Raw genomic sequence first — 13648 nt, 5'->3', positions numbered from 1 at the left:
AACCACAAAGTTGCCTGGAGACACAAGAGTGGAGTGGAGGGACAGAAACAACAGGAAGGTCCATGTGTATAAGAACGGCTCTGACCGTCCTGAAGAACAGAACCAGATGTATAGAAACAGAACGAAGATGAATGAAGACCTGCTGAAAACTGGAGACCTCAGTCTGACCCTGAAATACCCCACAGATGACGATAGTGGAGAATACATCTGTATAGTCCACAACAAGGAGGGAAACATCATGAGATGGAAAACAGTGGAGCTCACAGTAAAAGGTTTGTTTGTTTCTGTCTTTCTTGCTGCTGTCTCTACAGCTGATGATGTGATGTGTTGTCCTCTCAGTCCTCCAGGTGGAGGTGGATTCAGGGTTGGAGTCTGTCCAGCTGTCCTTCAGAACCACAGAGCTGCCTGCAGACACTAGAGTGGAGTGGATGGACAGATACGACAGGAAGGTCCATGTGTATGAGAACGGCTCTGACCATCCTGAAGAACAGAACCAGATTTATAGAAACAGAACGAAGATGAATGAAGACCTGCTGGAAACTGGAGACCTCAGTCTGACCCTGAAATACCCCACAGATGGAGACAGAGGACGATACAGATGTAGAGTCTACAACAAAGAGGGAGACATCCTGAGATGGAAAACAGTGGAGCTCAGAATGAAAGGTTTGCTTCTTTCCTTCCATCTTCTTTCTTTCTTTCCTTCCATCTTTCCTTTCTTTCTTTCCTTCCATCTTTCCTTTCTTTCTTTCTTTCTTTCTTTCTTTCTTTCTTTCTTTCTTTCTTTCTTTCTTTCTCTCAATCTTCTTTCATTCTTTAATTCTTTCACTCTTTAATTCTTTCTTTCTTTCTTTCTTTCTGCTGTCTCTACAGCTGATGATGTGATGTGTTGTCCTCTCAGTCCTCCAGGTGAAGGTGGATCCAGGGGCGGAGTCTGTCCAGCTGTCCTTCAGAACCACAGAGCTGCCTGGAGACACTAGAGTGGAGTGGATGGACAGAGACAACAGGAAGGTCCATGTGTATGAGAACGGCTCTGACCGTCCTGAAGAACAGGACCAGATTTATAGAAACAGAACGAAGATGAATGAAGACCTGCTGGAAACTGGAGACCTCAGTCTGACCCTGAAATACCCCACAGATGGAGACACCAACACCTACACCTGTAGAGTCTACGACAAGGAGGGAAAGATACTGAGAGAGAAAAGAGTGGAGCTCAGAGTGAAAGGTTCTTTCTTTCTTTCTTTCTTTCTTTCTTTCTTCGTTACCAAACTTAAGCTGGCAGACCCTCAAACTGTAGTAATAGGTAACACTCTTGTAATTCAACTGTGAACTGTGTCAGATGAAATACCTCTCGGTCTCCAGGGAATAACCAGACACCAAACCTCTCTGGCACTCTGCACATTCTCTGGGGTCTCTGTAACGCCGTGGAGAGGGGAGGATGGCTCCTGCTGTCAACCTCAACCGGCTGTGGCATGTTGATGTTGTTGGGAGGCTGGCTGCTGCTTGGTGGAGTTGGAGATGATAAGCAGGGGTCCGGTGAAACTCCAACAACTGCGTCCTGTATCTCCAATGGGGTGTCCCACAGATTGAGAGGACCAGTGTCTGGCTCTGCGACGTCTTCATCAGCTGGGGGTGGTGATACCTCCACAGGTGACCACACATCAGCGCTCTGGAAGACCCAAGCATTTCCATGTCAAGTTGTGTTCAGGAGTAGTAAGGTTTAAGTTTGTCATGATGGACAACCTTGACCTTTGACCTTTGGGTTTTCTGGATATGATAGACCAAGTCATCCAGCAGGCCAACGACGTAATAGGGACCTTCGTATGAAGGCAGGAATTTCTTCACCTTGTTCTTCACTGCCTTGGTGCCTTTAATCAAATGCCACACTGAGTCCCCAACCTTGTATTGGACTTGGCAAATGTTTTTGTCGTACTGCCTCTTAGCACATTCTGCAGATCGCCCCAGCATCTGCCAGGCAAGCTGGTGGCAGAGCTGTAAGCGCACCCAGAGCTGCATGACATACTCTGGGACGGAAACGACACTGTTGCTGTCTGGAGGCGGACCCGCAACCAGATCAATGGGCTCAGTGATATCTCGTCCGAAGAGCATCATATTAGGGAACAGTCCAGTGGAGCTGTGCTTAGTGGCCCAATAAGCCATGGCAGCATAAGGAATCATCAGATCCCAGTCCCAGTGGCATCCATCAGCTGTAGTGGCCAAGATCTTTTGTAAAGTCGCATTAAAACACTCCACTTAGCTGTCTGATTGGGGCTGAAAAAGGGTGGTGTGTGTCTTTTCAATGTGCAACAGACCACACATCTCCTGAAACACAGCCGACTTGAAGTTGGTGGCATGGTCACTATGCAGCGAATATGGGGCCTCATACCTGCATACCCACTCAGATGCAATCTTGTCTGCCACTGTGGTCACTTCCTGATTGGGAACTGGGTACGCTTCCACCCACTTACTGAAATACTTGCTCACCACCAGTATGTAGCGATTGTGTCTTTCAGTCTCATTTAGTGGGCCCATTAAGTCGACAGCAATCCTTTCCATGGGGGCGCCCACTTTAACTGAGCCTCATTAGAGTTCCATCTCTCTGATAGTCTGATAGTCTTTTCCACTGTACCCAATAAGCTTTGGTGGCAGGGCTACACTGTGCTTTGTCAGTCCAAACAGGTCGCCTAGACACTGGCAACAGTCCCCCTTTTCAGTGTGATGGGCGTGGCACCGGGGTTGAAAACTCTGATGGGGATACCAGCTGCCTGCCGTGCCTGCACAACAGCACGGGCTACCAGCACGTGATGTCTTTTGACAAAGTTCTTAGCAGGGCTTAGCATGAGCTCACCAGCAGCAGTGGGATGGAGGCGTGGACCCTCTGAAGAGGGTGATTTTCCCACGGCCATAATCCAAACAGGCCTGTGCCTGTAGCAGGAACGGATGCCCCAAAATAACGTCCGTGTTCTCCGCTGTGTCTGCCATGATGTAGTTCATTAGCTGCGCAACTGTCTGTGCGGCCCTTCTGGTGGTCTCATACCTGCGAGCTATGTTGTAGGCTCTCGCCAGTGTGCGTGGCTTTATCTCTTAGCTTTATCTCTCACCTGGTTTTCTGGTTCTTTGTCTCACCTCTATGCCAACAGCTGCAGCTTATTCTGAGCAAGATCCATAGGCGGCCTCGAACTCCACAATGCGCTGATAACTCCACCGAGCCGACCGTGAGTTTTTATGGACGATTGCCCCAGCTGCCCCAGTCAGGCTGAATCTTAGCTGCACGGCCATAGTCTTTTCAGTCCAGTGATTGGCTTTAGCACAACTCTCGAACTGGTAGATAAAGTCTTTTCATGCACCTGGCTGCAGTGTGGGGATCCTCTCTCTCTGTGCATAATAGTATTCATCATCACTGCTGTCTATGGGGCCACCATGGCGTGCGGGAGGTGGTGGTAGTGGGGGAGGGGAGGGTGAGGCTCAGTTCTTGGGGAAATGTAGTCATACATCTGGCCCTGCACTGCATAGCTTAGGGTTACATGTGAGGGCACATATGAGGTGATTTGTGACACAGTCTGTGGGTAAAAAGGTGCTTGGGCGTGGGGAACAGGGGTACTGGGGGCAAAACAGTCACTGTTCATTTGGGCAAAGGGGTTAATAATTCGGTCGGTGATGTGGGGGGAGACTCTGGGGGGTAATGGTGTAGCAGGGGAATGGCTGACACCTGCGGACGCTGCATACTCGCCAAGGCTTCCCCTCTGCTGCATCGTGCTTGGTGAAGGGGTTTATAGATCTCGATGGCAGTGGAGTGAGAAGCCATCCCGTATCCAGCCGCAGTGGTAAGGTGGGGACCGCTGATCCATTAGCGGCCTGTGTTAACTCCATGCTAGGTATGAAGGGGTTATGTGGACACAGCTGTAGTCGGGGCACCCACCATCCGCCACGTCAGCTTCAAAAGTCACTGTCATGTCAGTCACAAATGGATTCTTGCTACGTCGTGTGTTAATCACCTCCGTTCCGTCTCGGCTGGCAGTGTTGTTGTTTTCCCAGTGCGCTGCCATTTTGTCTTGCACTGTGTGGCTACTGTCGCTGCTGAGAGCTGTGCCTTTCTCTGCAGTTTTCTCTTTCTACTTGCTGAATAAAACAATGTCTCTTACTTCCAGACCTCTCTGTTTATGATCGGGAACACGTCAGAAGAACTGCACCTTTATTTTACAGCACTCCTCGCAGAAGAAAAATACAATATGACATTCGTGGCTGCGGGCTCGGTCGCACCAAGCGTCTCACTCGTTGAACCCGGAAAAACAATTACCCACACCTTCCCAGAATGCCCTGCTGACATACCATGTAAACCGTAGCCCCTCCCACATAATAATGTCACAGTAACAGGCTGAGCCTGTACCTCTTTCTTTCTGTCTGTCTGTCCGTCTGTCTTTGTCTCTAACTGTCTTGTGTCTCCTCTCCAGGCAGAGTCCAGGTCCAGGATGTAACGTCTCCTCTGATGGCTGAAGAGTCAGTTTAATCAGGTTGTTGATCTTGGATCATTGATCAATGAAGGATCTGATGGACGATGGATGAAGAGAGGAGGACACTCTGTCAGCTCCTGGTCCTGGTCTGAAGACTTTTTAAGGATCAGGGTTGATCAACATGTTGAAGCCTCCACTTTCCAACCTCCACTCCACCTATAGGATCATCAAAGAGTTCAAGTGGAAGAACTCAACACCTCTCACTCAATAAGGAGAAAGTATACCACTGTCAGCAATATGAGAATATTTTCACTTCAACCCACCATCATATGGAATCTTCATGACCACAGAAGCATTTAAAAGTGAAAACCCACTATAATTATGAGCAGTCTGAGAAACTTTTCCCATCAAAACATGACCTTCACGCTTGATGTGAGCAATATCACTGTGAATAGAGTGGGAAATCCTTTACGAACCACACACACAGGATAATCAGAGACAACATACTGAAGAGAAACCGTATTGCCATCAGCATTATGCGAAAGCTTACATGCAGTAAGTGTAAGAACTCAGCACCTCTCACTCAGAACGAAGAAACTAAGTCATTGTCAGCAATATGACAATAATTTCAATTTGACACACCACCATAGGAAGTTTGCATGATCACCAAAGTCTTAACAAGTCCTTTAAAAAAAAACTATATTATTCTTACCATTATGGGAAACCTCTCATATGAACATGAACCACATCACTGTGACTGGAAAGACTTTCACATCCACACAACCTATAGGATGAGTTCAAACTGGACATAAGCCACATCGCTGTAAGAAAAACAGAAAAGCTTTCACTCACCACATGCAGGATCATCGGCAACTTCTTACTGGTCAGAAAACATAGCAAAAAGCAGAAAGAAAGCGTTCACTGGAATACCCCATCACACATAGTCTACATGATTTCCACAAGGGATAACATCCCTATCATTGTAAGCAACAAGTGCTACATAGAGCACTTGTAAGAATATTAGAATGGTCACCCCCTTCGTCTAAGGTCTCTTCACTCCTCCCGGCGTGTTGTCCTTCCCCTTTCTGCCCTGGACTGCTCTCGTGTGGCCTCAAGCCCCGGTGGGAGGCGGGGGGGCGGGGAGCCTCACAGAAGATGTCATAGAAGATTTATCTTCCTTATTTCTCCTGAAGTGAGAGAGCACAAAGCAGAAAAAAAGCTTTCACTACGACATAACCCCACATGGTGTCTGCATGATCAGCTGTAATAGAGGGACGTATCAGTGATGTGGGGAGGATGAGTACAGAACTGTGGTGGGAAACTTTGTCACATGGTGTGATCACAACTTCCTGCAGAATCAGAGTGCACATTGGCAATAAACTGGTCAAAGACACTGAGGCTGCTCTACAGGAAGGGACAGAGTCTAGTTCACTTTCTGGGGAGAAAGAAGTCCTTGGATGAACTCCTCTTTCCCACTCCACAACACACTGGCCAGTCTGAGGAGTAAATTCAGTAACAGACTCATCCTTTCTAAATGTACTACAGAACACAGGACGTCATTCCTCCCTGTGGCCATCAGACTGTACAAGTATTGGTCACTTTTAACCCTTCAAACTCTCTTATGATTTATTTGTAACCATTTTGCCTCTGCTATATTGTTAATACTAGTGCCTTTTTATGCACATTACATCATATTTTTATATATTTTATACAGTATATTACTTTTTATTGTATTTGACTCTGTCACATTGCAACTGCTCACTTTATGGGAGCAACTAAACTATTTCCTTGAAGGTTTAATAATGTATTCTTATTCAGATCGTGATCACCAAAGCATTTACAATGGAAAAAATATCATTATACACAATATAAAAAATATTCACATCAACACACCTGCCAGAAAATAACAATAGTCACATTAGTGATGTATCTCTCTGATTTAAACAACGTTCTCAGTCAGGGTTTGTGTTATTGCTTAAACAAGATTAAAATTGTTCCATCCAGATTTCTCAACAATATTTTACCTGAAAACAGCTAAACAATAATATAATTGAAATTTTTGCAGCCACATTTAAGGAATACTCTCCAATTCAACATGTTTTTACTGTTCAACGAGCTACAAATAGAAAACGCCTTGACACAACATTAATATATAGAAAAGCAGCTCATCCACCAGGTCTCTGAACTGAGGACAGGGAGCACTGGACCCTAGACCCTGTCAAGAATCAATCAAGAATCAAGAATCAAGAATCTTTATTGTCATTATGCAAGGCACAACGAAATTCTGTTCAGCAGCTCTTGGTATAAATGTACAGACCTGAGATATATAAATAATATAAATATAGAATAGGAAATATAAAATAGAATAACAAGTTAAAATAAAAAATAGAATTTAAGAATAAAATAAGATGAGAGGTAGTAGTGCAATCAAGGATATTTAAAGTGACCAGTATGAATATTGCATGTATAGCAGCATGTTTAGACAAGGTGCAGTGCAGTATCAGAGTCTATCTGGCATCTGCAGGGGTTTAATGCTAAGTCTCTGGATGGGGGAGTATGTGAGGAGATGGGGTGATGGATTTCACAGCTCTGGGGAAGAAGCTGTGTCTCAGTCTGTTTGTGTTGGTCTTTATATTCCTGAACCTCTTCCTGGAGGGAAGAGGCACAAACAGTTCGTGGCCTGGGTGGATGGGGTCTGCAGCTATACGGCCAGCCCTCCTTTGGACCCGGCTGTCATATATTGAGTCCAGGTGTGGGAGAGGACTCCCAACAATCCCCTGTGCGGTTTTCACCACCCGGGCCAAGTCCTTCCTGTCCTGTACAGTGCAGCTCCCATACCACACTGTTGCACTCAGACAGAGGATGCTCTCTATTGTGGCTCTGTAGAAGTTTGTCAGAAGCTGAGAGGAGAGTCCAGTCCTTTTCAGCTTCCTGAGGAAGAAGAGCCTTTGTTGGGCCTTCTTCACCAGGTGAGATGTATGCGTGGACCAAGTGAGGTCAGATGTGATGTGGATGCCAAGGAACTTGATGTTGTCCACCCGCTCCACCTCCTCCCCATGAATGAGGAGAGGGGTGTTCCTTCCTCCTGGATCTCCTGAAGTCCACGATGACCTCCTTGGTCTTGCTGGTGTTCAGGACAAGGTTGTTGTCTGAACACCATCCTGTCAGGTGCTGGATCTCCTCTCTGTAGTGAGTCTCGTCGTTGTCCGATATGAGACCCACTACGGTGGTGTCATCTGCAAACTTCACAACCATGTTTGTGGGGTGAACGGCAGTGCAGTCATGTGTGAAGAGGGTGAAGAGGGCCGGGCTGAGCACACATCCCTGCGGTGTCCCTGTGCTCAGGACCAGTGTAGATGATGTACGGTCCCCAATTCTCACCACTTGTGGCCTGTGGGTGAGAAAGTCTCTAATCCATGAGCACAGAGAGGCAGACAGTCCAAGGTTGTGGAGTTTCAGCGTCAGCTTGTCTGGGATCACAGTGTTGAAAGCTGAGCTGAAATCCACAAATAACATCCTGACGTAGGTGTTAGGATGCTCCAGGTGAGTCAGGGCCGTGTGCAGTGCTAATGAGACTGCGTCCTCTGTCGATCGGTTCTCCCTGTAGGCGAACTGATGTCTGTCCAGAGTAGCAGGGATAACGTCCTTGATGTGACTTAAGACCATCCTCTCAAAGCACTTCATGATTACCGGTGTTAAAGCAACAGGACGGTAATCGTTGAGGCAGGTGACAGCGGATTTTTTTGGCACCGGCACAATGATGGAGGACTTGAGGCAGACAGGAACTGAAGCGAGCTGCAGGGACAGGTTGAAAATGTCCAGGAAGACTCCAGCCAGCTGATGGGCACACAGCTTCAGGACCCGACCTGACACCTTATCTGGTCCTACAGCTTTGCTGATGTTGATCCTCCTCAGCGTGGCGCTGACCTGGTGCTGCTGCAGGACGAGGGGCTGGGGCTGCTCCTCTGGCTGTGGAGGTTGGACAGTCTCTCTGCTGCCAGGTGTGTCGAAGCGTGCAAAGAAACTGTTTAAAGTGTCAGGCAGAAGGGGGTCGTGGTTGAACTGCTGGTTGCTGTTCCTGTAGTCTGTTATGGTTCTGATGCCTCTCCACATTTCACACGGGTTGTTGTCGGTGAAGTGCTCCTCTGTGCGCTGTTTGTATCTGTGTTTGGCCTGCTGGATGCCCTTCTTCAGCTCCCTCCGGGCCCTGCTATAGGCCAGCCTGTCACCTGACCTGTAGGCTGCGTCTCTAGCTTTGAGTAGAGACCGCACTGTGCTGTCACACCATGGTTTCTGGTTGGGAAACACCTTGATGGACTTTGTGGGTAGGACAGCATCAGTGCAGAACTGCACATAGTCCTGTCTTGTGTAGACTGGATGTTTGTGTGTCAACATAAAGGAAACATTTACTGTGTCAAAGTGTGTTGGCACACATTTCTTTCGTCTTCTCATTTTTACTGTAGGGTTCAAATGGCAAAGCCAAAAAGAAAGATACGCGACACTCCAAACAGACACACTAATGCAGGTGTTACAGGTAAAATTAACGAGGTTGAAATATAGTAAAGTTTAATTTAACAATATCCTTTGGATGAGGTCGGCGGACTCCTTTAACGTTCCGCTGGACCGTATATGGGACGGCATTATATTTTTGAACAAATGTGAGCTCTGAAAATGAGCTGCGTTGTGATTAAATGCCACATGCTACATGTCGTTGAAAGCTAATTTTCTCCTGATTTCAGTGATATAAGACATTATAGGATTCAACCAACACAGCCGACACATTTTGTTCAAAACAATAAAAACGAGAAACGAGCATGAACTCACCAGAAAAGCCTCATATCGATCCAACAATCAATATTATCCAGGTCAAAACGCTCCGTTTGTATCGCTAAGGGTCCAAACTGTTCACTTCGGTCGTATTTTCAGTCCAAAAACTACTTTTAGTTCCATAAAAGTCCACGAAAAGCTGCTTCAGCTTCGTGGACGAAGAAGAAGATGCGTCTCATCTTCGTATTAAATCAAAAAAATACACTTTTTTAATCGTTATTTTATCGTTTTAAATAACCGCTGAACTTTGACCTTTTGATTGATTCGCCCGTCACCAGCCTTCAGAAGCCAATGAGAGTCAGCGCAGGAAAGAAGCTCCTCCCCTTTCTCTCAGCCACAGACTGAGCCAGTTGCAGCCAACGTAGCAGCTGATTGGCGTTTCCTGTAGCCAATGAGCTGCTCTGAACAATGACACGTCACTTCCGCGTCCAATAGACCCGTGGTCCGAACCCTCGTTTCAGACGAGGGGCAATGCAAAAAATGATTTTACTTCGCTAAGTCTGTATCAGTTACTCTAATGGCACAGTTTCAAAAACGCCCGGTTATACACTTATAATAAACGCAGTTTTGGTCATTTTTATATGCAGTTTGAACTGGAAGTAGGTTAGACTTTATTCTCTAATAATCTTGTGTTATCTAGATGACCACTGTCCTCAGCTTCCTCTGAACGCATGAGATAACATAAAAAAAATCAGACGAACCCAAAACCTTTTTATTTTTAACTGTAGCCTATGTCAATTCTGATTCCTCAAGAACAATACCACTAAGAGTGATTCTGACTTGTGTGATTGGAGTCTCCAGAGTCTTGTCTTTTAAGAGAGACCAAGACCATGAATGAGCTCCAACATCAGGAAGGAACCTTAAGGGGAGAATACATGAATAAAACCATCATCACATGGAGAAGAGTGAATGTCCTCAGGTCACCTGAAGTCACGTCATTTGGAAGAACCGGGCAGCTGAAAGGACGCATGCGCACTGTGCTCTGAAGGCTGGCCTGAAGTCACGTGATTTACTAGAACCGCTGCAGCAGAATGCACACTCTGCTCCGGCTGCAGTTTGTCTGGACGTGTTTGATTCCTTTTTTTGTTTTGTTTTTGTATTTGAACAAGTGCACATAGAAAACTACGAGACAGTTGTGTTTTGTACAACAGTATCACAATAAAGAATAATATAAATGTACAAAAAACACACCAGGGGGACGACAACAATACGATAGAGAAAAGTTAACAAATACTCACATGGAAATGTTCCAAAGTTTAAATAAATCATAGGTTTTAATTGATTAGTTTAATCAATTCATTGTTTTTAATTCGTGCTGTCGGATATTTAAGAGATGAATAGTTTGAAAGATGCTGTTAATTCTAGGAAATTTGGTTTTATTTGTTTAAAATAAAATAAAAAAGAAAATTGATCACATCGAATCGTGAGGAGAGATTTTTGTGAAACGAAACGAAACCAATACACGTGATCAATGATATAACGTGACGTGAAGTTTTGTATCCTCACATGACCAAAATAAGTGAGTTTCTCTGCGATCTCCACAGAATGAACAGTTTACATCAGTGTGTGTTTTCAGCCTTTGGATTTAAAGATTAGTAGGGTCAGATCTGTGGAAGGAGATCTCTAAACAAACTTATGAGGCATAAACACACTTTATTCTAACGAATGATCGCAACAGCGGTGGACCAGAAGGATAAAACAGAAAGTGTATCATCGTGTCTTGTTGAAATAGTTGATGAACGATTTAGTTTTTAGTAGAACTTGAAAACGAAGTTTGGATGCAGGGTGTTCTGTGCAATAAATCCTACGGAGACCGCATCAAAATGGATCAGGATCTCATTATCAGTGACACCCAGACTTTCTTTTTACTTAACTTCTGTGGAGACGCATTTCTTAATGATTACCGACCACCCTGCCTCCCCCCTGCCTCCACCCTTCTTCACTCCACCTCCGGGGTTTATAGGGCGACAGCGACCCGCTGGAAGAGACGCGTCTTCATCAGAGTCAGAGACCTCCAGCTTTATATGAAACTCCTGTTGAGTGTGATCTAGTCAGATTAAAAGATTCAAGTCAGAAACACATCAGTGAGGATCAACAGAGGAGGAAGAAGAAGACAACATGTCTACTGGGACATCTGCGTCATTCTGGTTGACTTTACTGAGCGTCGTCCTGTCTGTCTCTGGAGGTGAGTTCAAACTAAACATGTTCAGGAGACAACGTAGAGTCCAGTGTCCGGGCTCCGTTTCAGGAGCAGGTTTTGTTGAAAACCTGCCTGAAATGAGGCAACTCTGGGTTTTTCCGTTTCTCAAAGGGAGGTCCATCATCCCAGAGAGAGCGGGTTAACTCCAGCCCGTTTCAGAAACAGAGGTCATTTAATCTTGGAGCTGGTTACCGTGGTAACGGAGTCTGTGACCCTAACCTGGTCACCAGCAGGTTTTCTTCAGGGAACCTGGAGTTTCTCTCTGGCTCCGCCCCCTGACACAGTTTCAGTTCCTCAGTTCATTCATAAAGTGAGTTGTAGCGGCGTCTCTCCATCACCTACTGAGGAAAACTGAACAGCTGAAACACGGCGTGAACATTCGTGGAAGATCCCGTCGATGTCATCAGACCCCGTTTAGATCAGTTTTTATTTCGTCTTCACCTGTCACCAACAATTACTATATGTTACTCTTGTTTCTTTGCCAGTGGCAGTTTTCTATATAAAACATCCGCCTGTGAGGATCATGGAGCTTCAATCATAGCCTTTAACAGCCTGAACTGTAACTGTAACATTACTTTAATACATGGGGAGAGCTGCTGAGCGAGATATATTTTTACAGACTCCCTAGAGACAAAGAAAAGAGAAGTTTGGATCTCAGAGCAGAGCTGGTTCCTTGATAAGCTCCTACCAGGGGACTGGCTGACCCACGTTTCACCATTGAGGATAGTGTTGGCTTATTCTGTGCAGACCTAATAACACCTCCATTCACACGAGGGATTGTAGATAGAGTCTGATTTGATTGAGTCGACGCCAATCACCTGTTTTGAAACTCACTCAGACTTTCCTGGTTCAGGGTCAAACCAGAGTTCAGGCTTTGACTCAAACTTTGTTGGACTGTCTCTTAAATAGGCCCCTGTTTACACAATTTCATAAATTATCATTAACATGAAATATTTGTGGAAGAAACTTTCAAAAGGTTTAACTGCATTAGATGGGCACAAGCAAATACAAATGATATTTAGTTTATTTACAAAAAAAAGGAACCAATCTAAATTCTTAACAGTTTCAATGTGTCACTTCTCAACATGATCAGTATCTCTGCTGTTCAGCTCAACAAACCAAGGTTAGTCAACGTCTTCATTCACTTTAAACCTGTTCAGTCCTCATCATTATTACTCAGTAGAGTCAAAGCTTTCAGTCAACATCTCTCAGAGAAAAGACATTAAATGAATCCTATTGTTTCATCTGAACCCTCCCAGCTCGTCTGACTGTGAGTCCCAGCTTCTCTCAGGTCTTTAAAGGAGACTTTGTGTCTCTGAGCTGTGAGGAGGACGACAGCTCTGCTGGATGGACTCTGAGGAGAAACACCACCACAGGACAGAGGACTCAGTGTGGAGCTGGGTTTGGAAAACCAGCTGGTTCTTCCTGTGACATCAGCTACATCCACCCATCAGACAGTGGAGTTTACTGGTGTGAGTCCAGAGAGGGAGCAACCAGTAACAGCATCAACCTCACTGTCTCTGGTAAGCTCAGACTGTGGAGTTAGTATTGATGAAGCTGTGTGGAAATGGATGAAATGCTGTAGTTTGTCTCTGTGTTGAGGTGGACCAGTGATCCTGCAGAGTCCTGTCCTCCCTGTGATGGAGGGAGATGACGTCACTCTGCTCTGTAAAACAAAGACCACTCCCTCCATCCTCTCAGCTCTTTTCTATAAAGATGGCTCCTTGATGAGGCCTGACCCTACAGATCACATGACCATCCACCATGTTACCAGGTCTGATGAAGGCCTCTACAGGTGTTTCATCATCGGTCATGGAGAGTCTCCATCCAGCTGGATCACTGTCACAGGTGAGGAGGTCAGAGATGATTCTTCAGCAGCTTTCAACATTCACAATGAGACAATCAGTTCATTATTAACTTTGATTCATTCTAGAGAAACTCACCACCACCACACCTCCTCCTACAACACCTCCTCCTACGACAACACCTCCTCCTACGACAACACCTCCTCCTACAACAACACCTCCTCCTACAACAACACCTCCTCCTGGTTCCTCTCCTCCTCCTAGTTCCTCTCCTCCTGGCTCCTCTCTCTTTCCTGTTTCTGTTCTCTGGTTCTCCTGTTGGTTCTGGTTTTCCTGGTGAGACGACGTGTTCGTAGGAAACATGAAGA

At 45.6% G+C, this 13648-nt stretch overlaps 1 protein-coding gene across 1 annotated transcript; it reads left to right on the top strand.

Annotated features, from left to right (window-relative positions):
* Positions 1-11243: 11243 nt before the first annotated feature.
* On the top strand, positions 11244-13433 carry LOC125022731 (Fc receptor-like protein 5; the record flags this gene model as incomplete). Its single annotated transcript, XM_047609640.1, has 3 exons — positions 11244-11460; positions 12735-12998; positions 13078-13433. Coding segments are annotated over exons 1-3 (687 nt in total), but the record flags the coding sequence as incomplete, so codon positions are not given.
* Between the last annotated feature and the right edge of the window lie 215 nt (positions 13434-13648).

Source organism: Mugil cephalus, chromosome 1 (genome assembly GCF_022458985.1).
Source record: "Mugil cephalus isolate CIBA_MC_2020 chromosome 1, CIBA_Mcephalus_1.1, whole genome shotgun sequence".
Classification (NCBI taxonomy): Eukaryota; Metazoa; Chordata; class Actinopteri; order Mugiliformes; family Mugilidae; genus Mugil; species Mugil cephalus.
The sequence above is the reverse complement of the archived record's forward strand: the minus strand, read 5'-3'. Positions and strand labels throughout refer to the sequence as shown.